This window comes from Aptenodytes forsteri, unplaced genomic scaffold (genome assembly GCF_000699145.1).
Source record: "Aptenodytes forsteri isolate BGI_AS27 unplaced genomic scaffold, ASM69914v1 Scaffold336, whole genome shotgun sequence".
Classification (NCBI taxonomy): domain Eukaryota; kingdom Metazoa; phylum Chordata; class Aves; order Sphenisciformes; family Spheniscidae; genus Aptenodytes; species Aptenodytes forsteri.
Genome location: NW_008794911.1, coordinates 1,578,117 through 1,603,738, shown reverse-complemented (window position 1 = coordinate 1,603,738; position 25,622 = coordinate 1,578,117). Strand labels below are relative to the sequence as shown.

General features: G+C 36.0%; 1 protein-coding gene across 2 annotated transcripts in view; it reads left to right on the top strand.

Annotated features, from left to right (window-relative positions):
* The first annotated feature begins 552 nt into the window (after nt 1–552).
* Nucleotides 553–25,622, top strand: part of WAC (WW domain containing adaptor with coiled-coil) — a 67,920-nt gene continuing 42,850 nt past the window's right edge. For both annotated transcript variants that reach the window (XM_009275188.1, XM_009275189.1), the window contains exon 1: nt 553–745. In XM_009275188.1, the coding sequence (XP_009273463.1) occupies nt 607–745 (139 nt within the window). In that variant the 5' untranslated portion in view covers nt 553–606. The remainder of the gene's footprint in view (nt 746–25,622) is intronic.

Here is a 25,622-nt window from a genome sequence, read left to right as displayed (position 1 = left end):
TCTACCCCCCCCCTCCCCCCCCCCCCCCGAATTTTAGGGTTTTTTATTACTTCTGCTACGGGGTGGCTAGTAGTGAAAAAACCTTGCAGAAGTTCAAGGTAGCGGTGAAACTGAGTGGCCTTGACTACAGTATGGAGGACATATTCAAAGTTTACACTGATTCATTGTAACTTTCTGTTTATATTCTTAATGCCAAGTGGAGACTTGTGCTTCTCCCAGAAGTGCTGAAGTACTGTGGCCCGTTTACTGCTGAAAGTGTGTAGTCCATCAGTGAAAAGATAGAGAAATTAGGTTTTTCTTAACAGCAAGTGTTATGCTGGGTGTAATAGTGGGAGAAAATGGTTTGAGTTTTAATTACAAAACTTGTTGCTTTAATGTAGGTAATTAAAATTAGAGAGACTAATGCTGATTGTTTAAATAGGAAATGAAAATTAATTAACTTTTTAAAGTGTTTTGGAAAGAGATCTAAAATTTAGAAATAACATTTTAACATCAGTTCTGTAACTTCGTATCTAATGTAAATGCCTATTTTCTTGTGATCTGTTACAGGCTCTTAAGTACTCATCCAAGAGTCACCCCGGTGGTGGTGATCACCGTCATGACAAGATGCGAGACACCACAGATCCTTCGCCACCAAATAAAATGTTGCGGCGCTCTGATAGCCCTGAAAACAAATACGGTGACAACACAGGGCACAGTAAAGCAAAAAGTGTGCATACTCACAGAGTTAGAGAGAGGGATGGTGGTGAGTTATCTTTAATTAACCTTTATTTAAGCAATTACAAATTTCTCATAAATATTAAAAGTTAGCCATTATCACTCAGGTGATGAGAGTGTTACACTAAATGTGCCTTGTACCATGCTTGGAAGACTGCAGTGAAACCAAAGTGCAAGTTTCATTGGAAGCAATCACTTAGACATTGTAATACCTATTAATTTTCTTATTTTTACAGGTATGGTAGTTTTTCTTATAACCACAAAGATTAAATAAATGTCTTTTTTTTTTTTTTTTTAAATTGGTATGTCTCACTTCAGACATACTGCAACATTTGGTAACATGAAAAAGTATTCTGGATTTTTCACTAACAATAAATATTAGCTGTTTTGGAGACTTTTTTTTAAATAACTTTGTGTATTGTGGTGCTATACTGTGTAGTTACATGCTTCATAGACTAAACCTCAAAAGAAATGAAAAAAAGCTTCATATTTAGCTGCTGTGTAGAACTCTTAACAATCAGAAAATGATAATCAAAGGTAGCAAAGGTACCAGAGCCTTTCTTGGCAGGAGCTTAGAGAAGAATGTTCACAGTCAAGTCAGCCTCCTGTGTTTTTACAGGACATTACAGACAGTAGTAATATCCCCAGTGTTTTTTAACTGATGTTATTTTCTATCCCCGTTTCCTAGAAAAAGGAAAGAGTAGGATTTTCCTTTTAATAAAAAATGGTAACAGTTGCAGTTTAGAGAACCCCGGTTACTGGCTGAATTTGGAAGCGAGTTTTCTGTTTTGTAAGTACTGTATTTGGTCTCTGTATCAAGTTATAAAGTGAATTATTCAAGTAGAGAACTTAGAGCTTTAAATCAGCGCTTCTTTGTTCTATATAAAGTTAACAACTTGTGATGTACAGATATATTTACTGCTCCCCTATTGTTACTTGTTACAATAGTTAAAGTAAAATAAAGAAAATATCTGTAAGTACCTTTTAGGAAATACTAGTTCCACACCACAAATATGTTTATGGTACCCGAGTGTTCTTACAATTCCTATTTGTTTTCCTTTGGATTAATACAGAGGCTCTGTAGACCACTGGTAATGTGATATTACTGTGTAGAAGGATTGTAAAAACAGGCATCTTTTGTTAGTACACTGATTTTTCATTATATCTGATCATACTTGAAAGTATAGTAATCTCAGAATTAAATGCATGTGCAAGGCCAGTAGGCTGCTATTCTGTGCTACTTTTCAGGACACAGAGGTGTCCTCTCTGATTTCCTGTTCACTTGTCCAAAGATACTTGTCCTGCATACTCTTGCAATTCTGCTTAGTTTTGCTACGGTCAGTAATTCTTTCTGCTTCTGTGGAGCTACATTTAGTGGAGTTATGCATATATGAAAACATCTGGAAGATGAGGCTCTATATGGGGAGCGTATTTGCTTATTTGTGTGTTGGGATTGTTTTTAAGATAGGAAGGACATTCTGAAGTTCTCACTGAGTCCAGCTGGATTTAATAGTTGGGGAATGACCTGAAGCATGGTTGTATACAGTAATGATGAAGGAAAATGAATTATTTGTGGCTTTGTAAGTAGAGGGAACACTATCCCACTGTACCTTCTCCTTCCCCAAGCTGTTTCAGCGCAGTGGAAAACTTCCTTTATTCTGATCTGAAAGTGGGTCCTTTGCACATCATATGTTAATAGAGTGGGAGAAGGAAGTAGTCTTCAACAGTCTGAGGGAAATTACTAATTTTAAAAGATGAACATTTGTACTATTTAATGGAAATAAGAAGTGATTTTTTTTTGTGTGTGTGTTGCTAGTAAGGTTAGTTTGGCCCCAGTTTCAGCTTTTTAAAATACATTCAAAACAACAAAAGCTGGGTTAAATCCTGTGTGTTGTATGTAGTAAACCAAAGCTGAGCAGATGTGAGCAGGACAATACCAACTTTGTCTTTGATTTACTGAATCTTTCTGTTAGTATGAATTGAAGGTAGGTGTTAGAATATAGGTGAAATGCTGTGGTATTATGGACTTTGCAATTGCTAATATGCAAAAGACATAATTAATAATTTATCACATTCTCTGTGTTGAATTACACTGAGGTACTGTTATTGATAAAGTATTCCCTTAGTTTTGCAGTTACAGACATACAGTGGAAAAAAGAAAAAAAATTTTAAAAATTCCGAAATTTTTTAATTGAAGTCCTAATATGACTGAATAGTATTAATTGGCTTTGCTACTGTAGTTTTCCGGCTTGTTTTTTTTTTCTTTTTACACTCTTCTGAAGGGAAAAAAAGTTGTGTTTTCTTGTTTGTAATTGCTGTGCATTTCATTATTGTAAAATCAGTGGTGCTTGATTTGGAACTTCTACAAAGGTGTTACTGCCTTCCTATGATCTAGCTGAACTTAACAAAACAAACCTCATTGAAAAATCTCCAGTATTTGTTTCTCCAAACTGCATTAAAGTCCCAAACAAACAATCTCTTTTTCTCTCATCCCTTTGAAAACAGAACAGAACAAAAATCTGGAGTATTACTACTGAACATAAAGCCAAATTAACCTAATCTCTCCCTTTCAAGTCAATGTTTAAAAAGTCACTCCTATATATCTCTTGGTGATTTTTGCTCTGAAGTGAAACAGGAAGATTAACTGGTATAGCATGGTGATACTTGGGACTCATTTAGTCATGACTGGTTCACTTTTTTTGTGGTAAAGACAACTGTCTAAATTCATGTAAAGATTTAATTGTACATGTATAAAATGTAAGAGCTATAATTAAATTGATTGAAAATTAATAACTCAAAAATAGTAGAACATCCCCCTGTGAATACCTTTGGTACCTGTATAGAGGTATTTGTTGTTACAGCTTATTTTTGTAATACTCATGGCAGAATCTTTTGTGTTTGTAGAACTGTAATCCATGGTAAGAAATTCAATTGCTTTCAATTAAGGTTTTAAAACGTGTGTTATGGGTAAGCCCTCCATACTGATACAGTGCAAACAAAGCTTTTTTCAAAGTTGCTTACTGCATGGTTTCTGTGGAAAGAGACTACATACAGAGACGATCGTTTCTCTGGAGAGAGACTTCCAAGTTTACCTTGGACTAAACACGGTAGGGTACTTCAAGTTTTTGTCACATCCCTGGTTTCCAAAGAGTACTTGTACATCCAGCATACCAAAAAACTGCAGTAACTTTGTTCTTGCTTTCAGGTCCTTGTGCATGGGGACATTGTCTCTGTATGCAAGTGTTTAAAACATAATGAACATTTACCCCCCTCAGTGCATCTCCTATTTATAGGTCAGCTGCTATAGGGAAGCGTGGAGTTTGAAGGGATTAGGGGGTCTTACGAGACCAACTCAAGTGTGAAGTTCCTTAACAGTAACAAATAGGGACTTAAAGCTAATGCTGTTTACAGGGAATAGAACTATGAAGGGCCTTGTAGATGTGGAAAAGTGTTTCCGTTGAAGAAAAAAGGGAAGTACAAAGATTTGAGGGTTCTCATGCTTGAGGATGAACAGACTGAGAGCATAGATGATCCTTGTAGGTCTTTTTAAATGCATAAACGAGGTGATATTGGTGTACAGGAAAGAAAACAAAGAGGTCCAATAAGCAGGGTAGCTTTGGGAATGCTGTAAGGGAGATTATATATATATATTATTTAGGAGTAAAAATTGCAAGATGCAACCCTTGGTAAAAAAGGGAAAAGGTGGTTTCTTTCTACTTAAATGTATGGAGCAGAATGACTGGCTAAGATACATAGTAGAACTTTGTGCAAAAAAAGTTCAGTTAAGCCAGGTGTGCTCAGTTGTTTCTTATTGTGAAGAAGATAGTGTTTTGCTACATTTATGTTTGAGAGTCTGAAAATGTATGTTTGCTTCATGCCATGATCTTACTGGATTGTTTAAAATAACAAATGGAGAGCATTAACGTACACAGCATGAAATCTTTTGCTGGATTGTGGGCTGTGTAGGCTATTTTCATGAAATTTGATTATAACGTGTGAAACTTAAATTCCAAAATATAACTTAACTCTTGTGAATATGTTTCTTTTGCATGTTTTTTTTTTAATTGGCAATTAAGAATACTGTCAATGGCCACTGTTATCGACTGTAATACAGTTCTAAGATTCAAAATCCTATTGCTATTAGAGACTGAACGGAATATTTTAAATCATGACTTCCTAGTTTTATCAAAGTAGTGGTGGGAGCTTCTGTCATGAGGTGTTGGCTTGCTTTGCTTCTAGTGGTTCCTGAAGGAGTTCAGAGTCCTCATAGCAGAGGGACAGAGAACAGCCGGAAACAGAGAGAGAGTTTTCTTTCCTGTCTTAGCAACTCTCGCAGTAGAGGAGGACAAGAGGCTAACTGCTGATTAAATTAGCGTGATCATTGATCAGCAGTCAGAAATAAAGGCGGTGTTAGGGCAGGTACAAGAGAGTGGAAGCTGCCTGGGCAATGTGTATTGGAAAAAGGAAATTGCAGGGTAGATGGAAAGACGGGAAGTCTGAGAGTAACGAAGCACAGCAAAGGGTTGAGGAAGAAGATGGAATAGATTCTATCTATTTAGTTACTATTAACTGCTGTTAAAGTAACTATTCATTACTATGAAAACTGTTTCCTCACTGTATGGTCAAAGCTGGGATGAGAGAAGTCTGTGATCACAAATGAGAGTAGGCTCTCCATGAAGCATGCTTTGAACAGCCCCCCCAGCATCCAAGTGTAAAAGAGGTGATTCACTCCACTGTTTTTGAATGTTGGCTGTTTGGATGGCTCTAAAGGAGGTGCGGTTTGGTGGTTTGTTTGTTTTTTTTTAAGACAAATACAATTGCTTCCAGGACCATTCACCTCTTAGAGAAGCATGCTTTGAACAGCCCCCCCAGCATCCAAGTGTAAAAGAGGTGATTCACTCCACTGTTTTTGAATGTTGGCTGTTTGGATGGCTCTAAAGGAGGTGCGGTTTGGTGGTTTGTTTTTTTTTTTTTAAGACAAATACAATTGCTTCCACCATTCACCTCTTAGAAGCTTTTCCCTGGTTTAAAAAAAAAAAAAAGGAAAAAGTAGATTTCTGAGGTTTTCTAATTTTGATAAAAGCTTTCTTGCAAGTCTCACTAGTACTACTACCTTCAGTTGGGGGGAGGTGTTAATTTTGTTTCCTTTAAAAGTTTAGAAGTTTTAGATAGGAAGTAGCTTTACATTTACTCAGTATATTTGGCGATGTTTCTGAAGTGAGTTTTTGCTGGATCAGTTGTATAACCATTCTTTTGGTTTGGTTTTTTTTTTTGTTACTCTGCTGTGAGGATCTCTAATAGAAAAGAAATTGGAAGTATGTGATCGTAGAATCATAGTAAAGGATATAACTTGTGTATGTATTTTTTAAATTTTGAGGTTTAGAATGTTCAAAATTGCTTTTGAAAAGTAGCTGTAAAGCTTGCTTTTAAAAACCACGGGATGGAAGATACAAAAACCTTAATTTTAGATTATTGATATTAGGAAATGTGATATTAATATGATGGTATTAAATGCTAAGTGTTTATGCATTGAGGTGGGTGGAGTCCTCTATTTCTTTTCATAAAGTTCAAGTATCTGGTGTAGGTTGTGGGAGTAAAGATGTATTAATGGGAGACTTTATCTGAAATGGAAGCTGCAGCAAATGGCAATACACAGTGCTGTTTGTTTGTAACCTATTGCTGCAGCCACTTCCCAAAATCCATTGCTATTAGGACTTTGACATTGGGAACTTCCAATTTCACTTACTATTCTTACTTTCTTCTGTTTGCTAGTGTATAAAGTACAGATCTGTAAATAGGTCCTCTGAAGGTTTCCCTTTAGGGTTGATCTATTTAAGGAAATATGTGTCTTTAAGTGTTTTAAGAAGTCATAAACTTAGTTTTTGGATTGTAAGTGTAATATGTTCAAGTCAGTCTAATAGCTAGACCTTGGTAAGCTTTTGTATGTAAGCTTATTTTATGTTTTGGAAATGGGAAAAACTGGCTATATACAAGACTTGTTAAATTTGCGTATCTTTGGTACATAAGCTAATCATAAGGGAATGATTTTTACTTAGCATCATGCTTTCTTAATGTATGCTTCTAGCCTCTGACTTTGCAGAAATGGACTACACAGCCTCTTAAACTTGTACGTTTGGGTTGCTTGTCTGAAGGTGAAAAGAAGCAATGAAAACTCTTAGTTTCTGATGAGCTGCCTGCTGCTAGGCCATAGTAAAGATAGCAATTTGTAAATTATGTAGCTTTTTTTACTGGGATTACTCTGTGTTCTCTAATGGCCTCTGATTAAAGTTAGTTCCTTAACCACTGTTTGGGACACGGCTGCTTTCTAAGAAGAGAAATACTGTTTATTGACAGTTTACATTTGTTTTCCCTGCTGTTTCTACCTATTCTATATAAAGTAGAGTAAGCCAAGTATCATTAAAACTATGCAGAACTTGGAAGAGAAAGCTGTGCCTCTGTTTTGGCTGAGAGGAGGTGATAATAATCTGTAATAACTTTGCTGTGGAAAATAGTAATTTAATGGCACCCAGCTTGCAGTGTTAACTACATTTGTTTATGAAGTCAGGCTTTTATACAATTTCATAGGCACTTCCAGGGAAAAACCTCTCAATGTACAGAGAAATTGTTCCTTACATAGTTCTTCAGTAAGGAAAAAAAATTGTACTGGCAGTTCTCAACACTGATGCTTCTAGGCTTGTGCTTTGTCAGTAGTTTGTTGTAGCGTAGAAACGAATCCTTTCTGGACATAAATGTAGTGCTTGAGAAGAGAGAAGCATTTCTTTATATTGAGTAAGATTGTTATCCTCTTAATGTTTTCTCTTGAATTATGAAGGGGTCACCAAACTTTTGTACTTGACTGCAGGTGTCCCCTGCTGTAACTTCAGTATTAGAAGATTGTTTCCTTTCTTGAAGACCTTTAACAGACTTCCTAGCTGTTAACAATAAAAGTACCCTAGGTAAAGCATATAAGTTCACTAGCTGTTCCTTTATCCCAATAATATTTTGCTAGTAGTAAAAGAATGCTGTTTAGTTCTGGGCTTCTTCTGCTTGTTTTACACATTCTGTGCAGGTTTGCTTTTTTACTCAAGTAGTGTGGTTTTCCATTTGAAAGCACTAACCTAATCATACAGGGACTTCATGTCTAGATTTTGACATGAACCTGTATCCCTTCAGTACATTTGCCTATTAAAAAATACTAATCAGAGGCATTGTGGCTTACCAAATTTTTGCTTCATATTTTATCCCTTTTCTGAAATCAGAGCTTTCTGCCTGCAGTTGTATGCACAGGGAGTAATCTTAGAATTATACTGTAGGCTAAAATTTTTATTTTTTGAAATTTTTGTTGGAAGTGTTGCTTTGTGAAACAGTATTTTGAAATTCATTCATCTGTAATAAGTGGAAAGTCTATGGTAATGAATATATAGGGAGCAAAATTGCATCAATTTCTGAAGTGTAAGCTTCTAAAATAAGTTGCTGATCCTGTAAATTTTAAACACTTTCTAAATTATTCAAAGACATCTCTTGCATCTGATATTCACTATTTTCCTGCTGCAGAAAGTTTTTTCTCAGACCTTCAACAGCAAAAAAAAAACCCAAACAGTGAAATAACCTGGAATTCTCCTGCAGACACTTTGCATTCCTCCTTTTCCTCTTGGGCAGTGTTTAATTTTTCTCACTACTTTCAAGCTTGTGAAGTGAGATGCATGTTTTAAGGCACAAATTGTACTTGCCTACTGACTAGAAGTAGACTCCTGGAGCAATATTCAAGAATAATGTCCAATTAGAAAGTCTGTCCTCCAAGTGACTGGAAAGGGAGATAAATTTTTGAGCAGATGACTGACAAGAGACCAGACTATTCACTCTTTCTATCAGATGGGCTAAGAGATGTCTGGTAAGCTTTTGTGGCCTTGACTTATGCTTCCACGCATGCAGCAATGTTATATTGTGTTTGAAATGAATGGAGAACAAGAGGCCTAAAGACCTTTGTTGATTAGGCCCCATATTACTTTGGGATAATAATTCTGTTCCTTACTGTGACAACTGTAATGAGAAGGGTTGCGAAGGAACAGTATGTCAAAGTTTAATGTTGTAATTTTTTTTCTGCCCCAATTTTAAAACGTAACTTACTTTTTTTCTACAGCAGAGGTATGATAAAAATGTTAATATCCTGCTTTTGTCATCACTCAAAAAAAGAGATGTAATGCAGTATTAAAGTGTTTCATGACAGGGGCAAGGCAGTCAGAAATACGAACAATTAGTTTCCAGAGCTAAATTCCCAATGTCTGAGGGGCAGCAGGAATCTTCAGGAGGTCCTTTTTCTGTCTAATCTTTTGTAATTAATTTTCTGATACATGTCAGCTAACTTGTCTGACCTGCTATCTTGGGTAGATGTGAAATAGGTGGTTCTTAGCCACTGAGTAAAATATTTTGAGATCTTTAACTAAGAAAACATTGTTTACATTGTATGTTTTATAGCTCAAAAATTGGTAACTGATAGATCCCAAAAATATAAAACTTGTGATCATGAAATAAGCCTTTTTTTAAAAATGTGTATAGGTTTGCTCTTGGACCCAAGTAATAACATTTTTTTATCTACAAGGAAGAAATCATGGGATCATTCATACACTACCAGTAATTTGAGACTGAATGGCAAATAATAAAACCTGTTCACTAGTACAGAGCTAGCTAAGTTATGCAGAAGTGAAAATGCTAATTAATCTACAGGAACATGTAAAAGTGGTCCACTGTGTAAAAGTTACAGGAAGGAGATTACAGGAAGAAGTGTAAGACTTTACAGAAAGTAGATACTGTGCAGAGCGATGACTCTTAAAACAGACATGAAACTCATACACAATTAAGAGCATAAATATTGAGTGCAGTGTTAGCCAGAAAGGATATATGATCAGAGGAATATCAAGTAGGACTAGAGAGATTACCTCTTAGCGCTAATGTGACAGCTACTGGAATACGGTCTCTGTTTTGATTCTCACAGTTCAGAAAGTATACAAAACTGCAGATTTTCAGAGAAGAGGCAAGAAAATGACTGCAATTGAAACTCGTGCATTAGGAGGAGAGACTTGAAGAGCTCTTGGTATAGTTACAAAGAAAACATTAAGGGTTTATTTGATTAATAATTACAGGGAAAAGAAATGGCATACTTACGAGTTCTTGAATGTAGCAAACAGGTGCAAGATCCAGTTAGCTTAACCTAAATATTCAGAAAATAGAAATTTGGCACAATTTTTAATGTTGTTAGTAACGATTGGAATGACTTACTGTGGTGATTTTTGCAGGGGTGGAAGTTTTGAAACTGGATGACTTCAAGACAGTTTTCTAAGGTTTGTTTCATGCAGAAAGTTGAACTAGTTGATCAGAGGTCCACTGACAGATAAAACATTGATGTGAATATTTCTAGTTTAAATGTTGTAGATTAGTGGACTTCAAATTGAAAGGGATTAAAAATTGTTAATTAACTTTGTAAGTAGCATTCCTGTGATAACTTCCCCCCCCCCCAGTTGGTTAATCTTGGCTTATGGCATGTGAGGATTATGAACCTGTGAATGTGTTTCATATTGTATTGTAGGATTTTTGGTCATTGAGAATATGTTGTTTTGAGTGCTGTTGTGGGGTCAGGTGGAACTATGATGGATCTGTTGGCAGTAGAATTCAGTATTTGCAGGTGCCTGCTGCACTGGTACAGTTTTAAGTTTTGTGTGCTTTATCAGCAAATGCTTTTTTTTTTTTTTTTTTTTTTTAGGAGCAGTGATCCTAAAAACTCTTTTTAGGATTGACTATACTCTAGATGATCTGATCTCTGAAATTTCTTACTATGTAAATTGTTCAGAATTTATCTGCAGTTCAGTACAATTTATACCAGACTTAGTATGTAGTGTGTATGTCTTCAAAGATGATTGCACACTTCCACTTTAATGCAGGCTTTTGATGTTTTTCACTGATCTATATGTTTACCAGATTGGATTTTAGTTTGTTGGCCATAACTACACAGCTTCATCTAGTTGGACAGTATCTTGAGTATCTTGAAATTGCTTTGCTGTTTTAGATTTGCAGAATTTGTATATGACAGAACATAAATTTCTTCTTAAATTTCTTGTTTTCTTTGCCAGAAGAACTTGTTACAGAAAGGTTGACATGCTTGTCTCACATGCTTTTTAGAGTGATTTATAAGGCCTTTCCCTTCCCCCCTCACCACCTCCCAGCATACATTTGATTTCAAAGTTTAAATTTGTTAGTATGAAAGTTGGAGAGTAATTGATAGCTTCTGTAGATAAAGATTTCTCTTTGGGATAGAGAAATGCTGTATTCCTTAGACTCGTCGCGTGTAGATGATGTTTATGCAGGATAATGTGAAGTGAATTTAGAGAATAATGAAGCTAAAATTCTCCTTTTTTTCTCCCCCAAAAGTATGGGGTTACATTAAAAAGCTGGTTTAGGTTTATCAAATTCTGTTATTTCTGTTTCCACATCTTTTATTTACTACAGTTAAGGTTTTAGTTTAAGTGTACAGAGAATTTAAACAGCTTTATAATCTATTTTTTTCTGAATTTTGATACAGAAGTTTCCACTCAATGGAAATTATTATTGTGTCTTGAAGAACTTCTTGAAGAGGTGTGTTATAGGCAGAAAAAACTTGTAACATTTATTAAATAAAGCTTTCCTTTAAATAGTCAACAGTCTTTGCCAGGACAGCTTTCAAATATATAAAATAATGAAGTCAAGATACACAATGAATTAACCGAATGAAATTGTAATCAGGTTTTTTTCTTGCCTCCATATGAAATCTGCTGATCTATCTGGATATTTTTATTGTAATTCATTGTGACCATAAGGGCAGCAGAGAGGCTAATTGGACATAGGACGAGGGCTTGACAGTGACATCTGGTTCCTTTCTATCCATTTTTCTGATTCCTGTCCTTAGCTTTAGCTGTGAATGTGAGAAACAGATCTGGGCTTAGAGACTGATGGTTACAGGATGAGATGAGAAGCAGGATAAACTAGGTTACTTCTGCTTATATAAAGATTAAATCAGTTTTATTTAAATCTTAAATAAGCCAATATTGAATGGAAATCAGTCACAGATCCTTTTTGCGGTAATTTTACTAACATTTTGTATAACAATAATAATAATAAAGCCTGATCATAGTTGAACTAGTACAGCTTCTTACTGGAGAGAAAATGAAAGGAATTCTAAAGAGATTTGTAAAATGACATTTTCCTATTTTTTAAATATTTGTGATATTTGTTTTTAAAAATGCAGAAAAAGCTGTATGTTATAAAAACATTGTATCATTTCATAAGTTTATATATTTGGTTAGAAAATGTTAGCTGCATGTGTTTGATCAGTTCGTACCTTCCCTGGTCTTAGGAGGCAGTGGTTGAAGGCATATGATTTTGTGGCTCAGGAAATTTCTACTATAAAATCAGTGTGGGTGGTTGTTTTTTGTTTGCTTTTTGGTGGGGTTTTTTTGTTTTGGTGTGGGTTTTTTTTTTTTTTTTGTAGGTCCAGTTCATTTGATAACATGAAATTCCTTCTTACCATTTTCTTACTTTCAGAGAGTTGACATAGCTACTCCAAGCGCAAATGAAAATGGCTCATCTGTGCCTCCTCATGGGCAGGTGATTAAAACCCCAAATGCTGCTGTGTTTATGTGGGGAAGAAGAGAGCTTGGAGGCACAACTCCTTTTACATAGAACTCGGCTAATAGAGTAGAAGTTCCTGCCTTGTGGGTCCTGAAAGGGGAATGATGCTGGATCACTTCGATAAATTAAGAGGAAGAAAATTTATTTAGCCGTGTCATCTTTGTATGTGCTTTTTAATCCCGAATACCATGCGTCTTGAATTTACTACTACTTGCTATTTTCCCTTGAAGAATGTACTTCGAAACTGGCACTGTCATTACTCTGTACAGTTGTTTTGTTTGAGAAGCTGCCTACCAGAGAAAAACTTTTGAAAAGATAAACTGTGAACATGTTCATTAATTTCTTCAGAAACAAAATGCAATCAGCTAATGCTTAGAAATGTTTGTTAAAATACACCTTTTTTTAGTAAAAACTTGAGTAATTTCTGGCCTGTTTTAGTGAAGTAAGAGCTTCAAATTTAATCTGTAATTGTCCCTAAAGATTTGAGATTTCAGTGATTTTGGTTTTGACAGTAGTGCTCTTTAATCTGCTTATTCCAGGAATCTGAAGATCAGCCTTTTTGTTAAAAGAAAACATAATTTGAAAAACTATCCATAGTAATGGGCATGTTAATATTAGACTTTACTAGATTCAAACAAGTTATTGTGTTAAATTGCCAGTTTTGGCGCTTTCTTATGGAAAAGATCTCAGCATAGTTAAACTTCTCAAAAAATGCCTCCTGCCCTTTTTTCAAACCTGTTACATCTGTTGCTGTAAGAATTTCAGTATCCCTAGTAAGATTTTTTCTTTTAAAGCTTATTTTTTTGGAAGAGAAACATTCTATATTTCACCATGTTATCATAGAAATCTGATACATTTAGGCATGTCGGGCTTTCTGAAAATATTTTTAAGAAGTAATATTTATAGCTCCATCCCAGTTAAACAGATTAGTTCCTCTCCCTTAGTTTCCTAGATTTCTTATATATCATGCTGTTTTATGTCCTTCAAAGCAACAGTCTTCCTCAGTGCTTTCCTAGGTAGATTTGTTACTGAGTTTGTTAGAGTAACAGAGTTATAAATTATTCATATCTATCAGTAGCAAAAACGGGGAAAGGAAATTATGATCTGCCCTGTTCGCCTCATTTATTACCTTTCAAACATTACCTATTCACTACCAAATGTGGAAGAAACGCAAAGAATACTTTTTTTATTAAGACATATAATTATAAATAATGCACATTTGTGCATAAACTCTTCTGTACAAATTAGGTAATGTGCTTTACCTATTTTTTTTCTGCTGTGTTTATTTCACATAATTATGTTCTTCTGGATGATGGTGTGTTCATGTCGGGTGTCCCCCTTGAATAACGTCAGCGGGAGTTCAGATCTATTCTAGTTAAGTAGTTCGGGTAGTTTGCTCATTCAGACACCTGCAGCTGACAGGTTAACACAGACTTAATTTTCAAAATCCTTCATTTCTTTTGAAAGAATACTATTTCTACTTGATTTAATACAAGCAATAATAAGACCCTTTTCAAATTCAAGTATTGTAAAGTTCACCTCTTTTACTGGCAAAACACTGCCTATACTAATGATTGCAGTCTCTGTGTAGTCCTTTTGAGTGTTTACTTAACTAGGGAAATAAAATGAGATGCTTAGGCAACCAGACAATTGTAAAATAGATTTTCAGTTTGTAAACATAACTTTAGCTTTTGTGGAGAGGCATATTTTCCTCTAATAAGGAAATTCCAGGAAAGACCAGTTGAATTTTAAGTATATATTTAAGAATTATTTAATGGGAAGAGGGAAGAATTGTCACCTACTGTGCTTTAGATACTTGAAAACCCTATTGCACGATACTTCTATTAAGCCATGCTAAACATCCAGCCTGAAACTAAGGCTGTGAATCCATCGTATTAAAACCACAACACTATATATATTAATTCTTAGGTGGATCCTGGCTTGCCGCCTGCCCCCCCTGCACCTCAAGCCCTGGGCCAGCATTCCTTTTTTTAATGAAGAACTTCTGTGTGGCAGAAATTGATTTGACTTGCTTTTTTCAGAATGTTATTAGCATCTCTTCTTTTCAAAAACAATTCCCAGTTGAAGATTAAATAAGCATAAAATTAAAATTCTTATACTTGTTGCATATCTATACTGTAATAAAGACATATGTGGTATAGCATGTCCTGAACTGAAAGAGTAGTTTGTCTAAGCCTAATCATTTCACAAGTTATCATGTAAAAGTTTATTGAGCAACTGCTGCTTCTAATACTAAATATTTTCAAGTTGGCTTGCTCATTTGTGATGAGTTACTAAAAATTTCATGGACATTGCTGTAGTCTTAGAAGAGAAGCGAAGTTCGTTAAACTTCTCAAAAAATGCCTCCTGCCCTTTTTTCAAACCTGTTACATCTGTTGCTGTAAGAATTTCAGTATCCCTAGTAAGATTTTTTCTTTTAAAGCTTATTTTTTTGGAAGAGAAACATTCTATATTTCACCATGTTATCATAGAAATCTGATACATTTAGGCATGTCGGGCTTTCTGAAAATATTTTTAAGAAGTAATATTTATAGCTCCATCCCAGTTAAACAGATTAGTTCCTCTCCCTTAGTTTCCTAGATTTCTTATATATCATGCTGTTTTATGTCCTCCAAAGCAACAGTCTTCCTCAGTGCTTTCCTAGGTAGATTTGTTACTGAGTTTGTTAGAGTAACAGAGTTATAAATTATTCATATCTATCAGTAGCAAAAACGGGGAAAGGAAATTATGATCTGCCCTGTTCGCCTCATTTATTACCTTTCAAACATTACCTATTCACTACCAAATGTGGAAGAAACGCAAAGAATACTTTTTTTATTAAGACATATAATTATAAATAATGCACATTTGTGCATAAACTCTTCTGTACAAATTAGGTAATGTGCTTTACCTATTTTTTTTCTGCTGTGTTTATTTCACATAATTATGTTCTTCTGGATGATGGTGTGTTCATGTCGGGTGTCCCCCTTGAATAACGTCAGCGGGAGTTCAGATCTATTCTAGTTAAGTAGTTCGGGTAGTTTGCTCATTCAGACACCTGCAGCTGACAGGTTAACACAGACTTAATTTTCAAAATCCTTCATTTCTTTTGAAAGAATACTATTTCTACTTGATTTAATACAAGCAATAATAAGACCCTTTTCAAATTCAAGTATTGTAGAGTTCACCTCTTTTACTGGCAAAACACTGCCTATACTAATGATTGCAGTCTCTGTGTAGTCCTTTTGAGTGTTTACTTAACTAGGGAAATAAAATGAGATGCTTAGGCAACCAGACAATTGTAAAATAGATTTTCAGTTTGTAAACATAACTTTAGCTTTTGTGGAGAGGCATATTTTCCTCTAATAAGGAAATTCCAGGAAAGACCAGTTGAATTTTAAGTATATATTTAAGAATTATTTAATGGGAAGAGGGAAGAATTGTCACCTACTGTGCTTTAGATACTTGAAAACCCTATTGCACGATACTTCTATTAAGCCATGCTAAACATCCAGCCTGAAACTAAGGCTGTGAATCCATCGTATTAAAACCACAACACTATATATATTAATTCTTAGGTGGATCCTGGCTTGCCGCCTGCCCCCCCTGCACCTCAAGCCCTGGGCCAGCATTCCTTTTTTTAATGAAGAACTTCTGTGTGGCAGAAATTGATTTGACTTGCTTTTTTCAGAATGTTATTAGCATCTCTTCTTTTCAAAAACAATTCCCAGTTGAAGATTAAATAAGCATAAAATTAAAATTCTTATACTTGTTGCATATCTATACTGTAATAAAGACATATGTGGTATAGCATGTCCTGAACTGAAAGAGTAGTTTGTCTAAGCCTAATCATTTCACAAGTTATCATGTAAAAGTTTATTGAGCAACTGCTGCTTCTAATACTAAATATTTTCAAGTTGGCTTGCTCATTTGTGATGAGTTACTAAAAATTTCATGGACATTGCTGTAGTCTTAGAAGAGAAGCGAAGTTCTCTTCAATTGGCAAATATTAATAGCACTTAAGCAGTGATCCTGTATTGAAGTGGATTTTGGTCCTTGTCAGGTATGGTTATTAAGTAACTGGAGGATGAATAAGGCTTTCTCGCGTTAGCCTACAAAATAAAAATAGAATAGAACTGAATGAGACAAAATTCTGCATGCCTTTGGAGGGTAGTCAAATTTGGTGTATCTTGAGATACGAATCTGAGATAGTGTGACTTACAGTTAATATTTTTAAGACACATTTAAGAAGGGAGATATACAGTGTCTTTTTTGTTCTTGCCTTTTTTTTTAATGTGGTTAGGCATTGATTCTGCCACAGCCTTTTTATTAAGGATATAAGTGTGATAGTTATGTCTGTGACTAACCTTTTTGCAGGATTGCGGTAGTGTTTTGTAATAGAGACTCTTTTTTTAATCTTTCTACAACACCATGTACTTGCAGAGTTGCTGATTCTGAATGGTGCAGGCTTAATTGACATGAAGGAAACTTGTAAGATGGGGTTAAGGTTGCAAGCATTTGTCACTTGATAGCACTACCTATGTTCAGAAAAAGCTGCAATTTCATCTTCCTTATTTTAAACTGAGTAATGGAAACTTTCCTGCAAGTTAATTTGTAAGTAATATTGCGTTCACGGAATCTTCTGCTTAAAGTTCTTTGTCCCCAAGAAACTATCCCCAAAACATTAAAAGAAAATTGAGAGTTGCTAAACAACATGGCCTTGTTCTTACTTAATCTTATTTTTGCTCAGAGGATTTTGTCAGGGAGATTAAGTTGTCATACCTTGCTTAATTGGTTGGAGCTTCTGAGTGGGAGTACTAATTTGGTGCTGTTGATACATAGAAAATGGAGGAGTAGTCTCAGAGCTGTATTCTGGCTGCTGCTTTTTTTTTTTCTCCTTTGTAAGCAGAAATTGTTTTGCACGACCTCTGACTTTATTCAAACTTCTGTCAGTGATGACCAGTTTATGGTGTATCAGTCTTTCATAATATTACTGTGCTATTTGCAATCTTAAAGCATTGGAAAACCCAATTTTTAGAAAGTGTCTGCACTTGAGCAATTTCCATCTTACATTACTGAGGTGTATGTTGTTAAATATTGGTGTTTCTTCCAATGTATTTGTTTTATGTTATTTGGGAAGCTCCTTGAATAAAAGTAAAAATTGTTACACACCCCACACACCCCCAATGTTAAGGGATTTGTTTATCCCATTTTAGTAACCCTTAAGCCTAACTTTCAGAAAGCATTTGAGCATGTGCCTATTGCTAGTAATTTAGAAATACCCCAGATGACTAATATATTTTTTAGAAACGTCTTGAGTTCTCTAGTTTTTCTTGCGTTTTGAGAGAAAAACTTTGTAAAATTGGAATTATCTACTGACATTTAATGTGTATTAGTGACTGCAGAAATAGAGATTCAGGGGATCTGACAGAAGTGAAATTTTTTTTGTGCTGTGCACTGAATATACTTTTATGCACACTGTTTTCTATTAAAGCAAACAGTTTGTCTGTCTTTGTGGTAACTGCTTATTACAAGGTGCTTGTAATGGCTATTATTATTAGCCATAAAGTCAGTTTCTACTTATGACCCAGTTTAAAAACCTTGATATACTTTATTTGACATAAGCTGAAAGGTTCACACCTTTCTTGCTGTATTTGTGTAGTGGTGGTGTTATCTTTTGAAGAGGTGTTAGAGCAATCTGAAGCACAAACCAGTGGCAGACAGTCTGCTGCTTACTCCGAGTTGATCAGGATTGTGGAAGTATTGTTGCCTGAGGTAGGACAGTGCATCGTTGCAGTGCTGTTAGACTTCCGTTACCGAACTTGAATCTCATAAGTACTAAGAGATATTACAGTATGTTCGTGGGAGGTTGTTCATTTGAGTTTCATGGTGTATTTCTGGGGAGGGCCTGGAAGGGGAAAATTTAGTCTATTGCCAATATTCTGTGCTGATCCACGCTGGAGTTAAAATAGCATCATAATTGGTTTGTGGTAAAGATTCTGGCTATCAGTCTAACACTTCTCGTTTTGTGTGTCATAATAATTGAAAAGCTCCTTTCTGTATGAAGCTCTTATTTGAGGACAGAAGAATCTCTCTTGTGTACTCTCTTACACTGTATTAGAGATGTAAATGTTTTCTGAGCTACAGTCAAGAATGAAAGCATAGTTTGGCTTTATTCTCAACTACGTCTAGTTTCTTTTTCAAGGAATGTCCTATTCCACTTAATACAAATGTGATAACGTTAATATGTGTTGCAATATTATAAAGACTTTAAAATTGACTGTCATCAGTGATGCTGTAGCAGGGAGTTTGTTTTTTACTTAATACATTGAGATCTTCTGGGGTCATGAGCTAGAGAGTTAGGAATATGACTCTCTGTTGCTGAAGTTTATGGTACTTTTTCATATTTTCCATGGATAAAATTGCTTAAGCTGCTTTTTCAAGTCAATTGATCTCAAATAAAGTAGGTGCCTTAGAGATGTTAAGCAGTGTTGAGGGTGTTGCTAGCATTTTTTTTTTCAGGTGACCCGAACCCAAAGGAAGGAAATAGCAAATGTAAATCTGAAGAACTTGTTGTCCACCTATAGTTATTATTTTCATGTAAATTCAACTTGTAGATTTCAATATGTTTAAAAGTATCTACTTTAGTAACCTTTGGGTCTTTCTAAGGTGTTCTTATCAGAAAGGTTTAGAAGCTGGTTGGGACTTGCTTTAATTTAAGAGAAACAAGCAAATTCTTTCAAATAATATTGCTTACTGCTCTTCAGAAAGAAAGAATAAACATCTTTACAATGATGGTAAAATTATTTGTCCAGTCTTCTGCTTGTTTTTGTTTTAATGGTTGAGATACCAAGAAAACTGCCAATATACGGGTTTTCTTTGAAGAAGAAAGTTGGTAGGGATTTGTCTAGAGTGCAGTGGAAGTGCATCTTTCATCCCTTAGGCTTTTTTGAAGGATATGACTTGCGACTTTTGAGTATTGGATCTTCCAGAAACTCAGTGGCTTCAGTGGACTTTGTTCAGTGAACCTGATCATTTTCTAAGTTATGTATAAGTTGAAAAGTGATTTCTCACTGCTACTGGGAGGTGGGCTGAGGGGAGGAAGAAAACAACCCCAAAATTATTTAATTATTTTGCTGTAGCTGTAACAAGGAAAGGAGTAAACTGGAAGGGTTTGGTTGGACAAAAATAAGTTTATATCTGTTCTACCAGTGGAGACAACCCAAGCTGTTACATCAATTTAGACTGCAGTACAACCCTAGGAAAACAGTCTGCCTGTTAGCTGCTGGAGTAGTAAATCACTGGATTGTTACATGAGAACTCAGAAGTTTGAATTTAATTTGAGTCATTTTATTACTGCCTTTTGATTTCCTTTTTGATGGCCAGATAACTGGTTTTCTTTCTAGAGCAGTTTGTACTGTTTGCCCTAAAATTAAACTTCAGTTTCTGAAATAAATTGGGCAGATCTAATTAAAAATAAAAATGTAAGCAGAAGACAGCAAAATAGCAAACTGCTGTTACGTTATACAATATGTAAGATAAAATTTGAAGCTTATCTTTTTCATTTTAATAATCAGTAATACTTGGCATTCTTTGAGTATTTCATTAGTAAAACAGTACGAGTCCTTGATTTTCATTGGTTTACTGCTCCTGGCTTTTCTTCCTTGAGGTGTCATTTTCTTACTACCATTTTAGAAGAAAAATTCTATTATGAAGAAAACTGTATGCTTACAATATAATTTTCATCCCTTATTGGTCATTTGTCCCACTCCATGTATGTATGACTCTTGGTCTGTTTATACTAACATTTTGGACTAATTTCTGTGAAATTTTGTGTGAATGGTAACTTGGAGAAAAGGATGAAAAATTCTTTACATTGGGGCGATTATCCTGTGAATCAAACATTACAAAACAGCACGGACTTTGTTGTCCTGGATAGGAAATACAGTAGGAGAGGAGGGCAGGGGAGGAAATGAGGCTTTGTAAGTTCTTTTGCTCATAGAGCTACTTGTTGACTGGTATAAAATATTTTATTTTGGGGGGCATAATGAGTATGTAATTGGGCAGTTGAGCAGTACAGTGATCAGGCTAGACTTTCTTTTGGCAGAGCACTGTGCATTCAACTTAGTATGCTATGAATTTCTGGAAAGCGTTACTGCACAGTTGATGTATTCTCTGAGGCCACTGCTCTGCTAGAAAAATTGCAAATTTTTATGCTTTTAGTTGCCTATGGAAGACAGCCATATTTTATTTTAATACAGCAGGCTACATAAAAATGCAGTGAAGAAAAATTGTGTTTTGTCTTATTACTTTTACCTGTGGCAAATAAAAATGGCCATGATAGGCTGTTCAGTTACTGCTGAGACGTTGGGTATTGTGTTCCTATTGTGTTACTTTTTTTCCTCCCATATGCAGAACTTTACAAGGTGTTCTGCACAAAGATTTGCACTGAAGTAACAATATGTCAGTTGAAATACACTTCAGACATTTTAATTTAGGCTTATCCTAGATAAGTTTCTATCATTTTCACTGTTGAAGCAAGTTTTAAGTAGTTATTCCCATAAAATAGCACTACCATAAACTATCTTGCTGTTAAGTCTTCTCTGTTAACAAATAATTAGTGTCTGTCAGTTGGGCAGCATTTGTTCTGTGGAGGAAGTTCAAGTTCTAATACTGTCTCTAGTTTAATGAATTTGATTGCATATTAGCTAGGAGGTGGAACGTGGAGTCACAGAACAGTACGTATGGAGTTGAAACAAGTGGAATGAACTTCCTTGCTTTTCTGCTGCCCAGTGTTTGTTTCCATATGCCTGGTTTCTGGGCACAGAAGACTCTCCTAGAGCCCTTCCCGAATCCCTGTTCCCTCTGGAGTGAGTGAAAGGGAGGACTGCCTTTGACTTCCAGTTACAGCACTCATTATTGCTAGGGAGCGTTTTTTGTGCTTCCTGCCCAGCTGGTGAGCATTTGTAAACTTGCACTGACACTTTTTATTATGGACAGAAGGGGAGTTAGGATATCAACAAGGTATTTGTCTGATTGAAAAGGAAACATAAATGCTCTATCTGTGTTGGACTGTATAAAGTTAACTACTACGTAGTGCAACACTATACTGTACTACTGCAACTACTGTAATTTTACTATTTGTGCCTGGCTAAAATACTGGGTGTGAGTGGAGGCATGTGAACTTGTTTACCATCTAATTTATCAGTGTATGTTTGTTTCAAGAGGATGAAAAATAGCTTTTTTTTTTTTTTCTGTTTGCTGATCTGGATTGTAGATTATCATTTGAAGATAACTCTAATGTGTCTCATTGTTCTAATTTGTGCGTTTCAGTTGGAGATTTTATGATACTGCATAATGTTACGAGCCAAAAAGAGTTTTAATTAGGCTAAGACACTTGGATGCCAGAGGACAGTGTGGAATGACATGGTGATGTATTTGAGTCTTCTAATCAAGCAGCAAGAAAATTTATTTTAGCTGGTTATAAATGGATGCTAGTTGCTAGTATAGGTGTATAGGTTTTGGAAAGGAAGGAGTTTCAGCTTGTTCTTGAAAGACGGCAGGGGAGAAGGGAGAGAAATCAGTTGCTTTATTAGAGCAGTCTGATCCTTAGCTAACTCAGAATGTCAACTTTTCTTAATTTCAGAGTTGATGTGGTGTTAATGGAGACATTAATTAAATGTGATAATTACTAAAGAAAGTTGACTATGTTGCAAAATGGAATATTCTTATTTCACCCTATGTTATGTCTGTTTTCGAAGTCCAGCGTAGTGTTGAAGCCTCGTTGCAGTTCAAACTGTCTGGGATTCAGCAGTTTGGATCTGGAAACTACTTACAAAAGCGTTAATAAAGTGAGTCTTGGCGTGGCAGAATCTCAAATCTGTAGTAGACATTAAGTCACAGCCTGTTTTTTGAATTGGTTCCCAGAACCACGCTTTTTGTGCTTTCTGCTGATTTTCATGCGTTAGTGAGGAAGATGTGATTTTTCGTTTGAAAGACTTGAAGATAGTTACGATAATTTAACCTTGACTCTGACCTGTCCTATGACCTGAGAATAGTGTTAATCAAGGCTTGCTTACACGGTTGCACCACTACAGTTATATAAAACTGTAGTGCTGATGCCCTTCTTGGCCATCTTCCAGTTAGGAATAGCTCTTTCCAGTTTTAACTGCTTCCAAAATAATGATTAAGCTGAGGAAAGTCACAGTGATGGTGCAGTAAACATTTCCAGGGGGAGTTCTGTAACTGAATTGAAGGATTTATAACGCAATATTAATTTCCCTATGGTGCATCAAAGATGTGTATTTGCAATTGCTAAATCTTAAGGTATGCTAATAAACATTTTAAACCCAAGTCTTTTTATCCCTCTTTCTTGAACAAAGCAGGACTAGTAAGGAGGGTCTAACTGTAAGAGGAAAGGGTGAGAAGTGCTATAAGTGAACGTCTCGAGGCACAGTAGCATGCTGTCTACCTTATCAGGCCTGTTTCTGAGATATGGACTAATCTTAGTGATCCTGTTCTCATGATCTACTTTGCCAGGCACGCAGCTGGGAGACACACAGCTGATTGCAAGTCAGCCACCCCGATGGCTCGGGGTTAGGCTTTGCTAATGGTGAAAGCTAGCATACCAGTAAGGGGAACCCCCCCTTCTTTTTAGAGGTAGACCTCCATTTGTGGATTGCTCTCTACATGCCACTTGGTGGCCTTTTAAAAATCTTGAGCAACTTTCCCTGGTGACCTGAGCTGGCAATGCTTGCTTGGCTGGGTTGTCAGAATTCCTAGGAGACTGCTATGCAGGCATGTACCTTTTTATACTGAGGCAGCAAGGTTTTAGTATGTGGTTAATTTGGTGATATGGTTTTGGTGTTTACACATGATCTTTAAGCCCTTAACTTGCATGCAGTGCCTAAAACTCTTGTTCTCCAGAGCATCATCTGCTTCGGTCTCGGAAGCTTCCCAACAGCAAATGTCAGTTTGGCAGCCCTTTCATATGCTCGTTCCCATGAAGTTCGGGTACTGATCCAAACGTGAAGGGGTATTATGCATAAAATAAAATGGAGGTACGGGGGTGAACCTGCACCTGTAATTACACTGTGTAATTGCCCTACACACCATCAGGTATGTATTTATGGTTGGCCCTTGTAAAAGCCCATGTAGCTTGTCCTGGCAACCCGAGGCAATTGGTATTGCTGGAGCAGCTGTGATCAGTATTTATGCATCTGAGGCCAGCTCAGGTGGGGCAGGATCCCTGATTCAGGGCAAGCCTGTGGTGTGCAGCCTGGGAGTTGTGCTAGGAGGACTGCAGCTCAGTGTGGAGAGGCCCAGGAGTTCCTTATGAAGAAACTGCTGCATAGTAGGCGTTTCTACTATTGGGGCCAGCTGTAAGTGGGTGTGACTGCTGCTGCTCTGACACTAGCTCTGAGGTGCTTTGTGACTCAGTACTGGGAACCAGGGAACAGTGTGAAATGGTGAGGGGATGCTGCTGAGCTGTTAGACCACGTGGGGGCTGAAAGTCTGCTCAGTGAGTTTGAGGGGTTTGTTTATGGGCTGGATAGAATTGGCTTTAAAGGATTTTATTGATTTAATACGTATGTTGTTGGCTCTTACTCGTGTTTAGAAAATGCGTGTTAGATTAGATTCACTGTGGCAGTGTATTTAGACCACTACAGTATTTAAAAATCACCAAGTACATCTTGAGTACGCTGAACAAAGTGTAGTGTTACCGCATCCATGGTATGGGATTACAGTAAATTAACTACATTGGTGTTTTCTGAAGTTTTGAAGTGACTAATACCAAACTGTTCAAAGAAGCCATCTGGTAAATTTTCATCTTGTTTTTTCCTTTAAAAAGGGAGATGATTTTACCTCATAGTAGGAATGAACTAATATGTCTGCATTAAGCAACCTACAGAACTAAATGAAGAAATTTAATGATTTTATCTCAGTAGAGTTTGGGAAGGGTATAGTAAATAAATAAATACTTAACAGAATGATTAATATGAAAATATTAAACAGCTATCTCACTCCATAACCAGTGTCTAAAAAGAATAATTAAGAAAGTTGGTGTGACTGATTGAGGAGTACAGTCTTGTAATTATAACGTATTTCGTGCATACATTTAGGGGTACTAAATGTGTCTGGTTTTATAAATGTATATTAAAGTCTAAATTCTGGAATTTTCTAACGTACGTAACATGTAAAGTCACATCATTCACTAGAAGCTCAATTTTTTTGTTGTTATTCACGTGCATCACAAGCATGTGATGTTGTGAGTATTGCTTTGACAAGCTTAAGTTACCCCCATGGAAAGTCATTCCACCTGGCTCTGAGCATGTAAGATACTTTTGGTGTAGGACTAATTATCTTGCTTTTGGAAGGCTGTATTTGAAGACAAGGCTTCTTCCCTTTTTTTTTCTTTTTTTTACCCCCAGATCTTTAAAGAGAATGACATATGGTTTTAGCCAAAATAGTGTAGGAAAAGGTTCAGAGCTACTGATGGTTCAGGTTGCAATAACTCATGCCTGTGCAAGTCAGCCTTTAACCTTTGTAGGGTACTAAACAGATTAGTCATGGTGTACCTCTTTGCTTTTGCAATGGACTGTTTTTATGACCTGCAGGGTTAGAGGCAGGGAGGAAGAAGTTTGAAATAGTAATTTTGTCAATGCTTGTGTCGTCAGAAGGCTCAGAAGATAGAATTTGCATTATAATCTCTCCCATTCTGCACCATGATATATCATTTAGTCATCTTCTGAGTGTGTGACCCTCAGAAGACTTAAAAAAAAAAAAAAAAATTTGGCTCCATTCACTCCCACCTATCAGTCCACTATCAGTGGACTGTTCTTTATTGTTGTTGCCACTAAGATACAGCCTTTGCCATTTGCAGAGCACTTTGACTTCATACTTAGATTGCTATAGTATGTGAGGCTAGTGATACCTGATGTAGTATCTCTGGGTATTTAGAAACTTCTCAGTAGGCAGAGGAAAAATAAAGGCAGGGAGAGTGTTGTATTTGGAGTATCAAGGTTTTTCCCTGAAATGCAAAAGAAAATGATTTTTCTTAGTTTGGTGTGATTTATGTGAACGTGTAAAACTTAGGAAGAGGAAATCATATAAAGACGAATGGAAGAGTTTTTACTTGCTTAGAAATTTTTGAGGAATGGGAGGCCTTAAGAGCAGGACATTTAAAATAAGATTGCGAAGGGTTTAATGGGTGGCCTTGTTTAATTGTAATTAGAACTGTTCAGGTA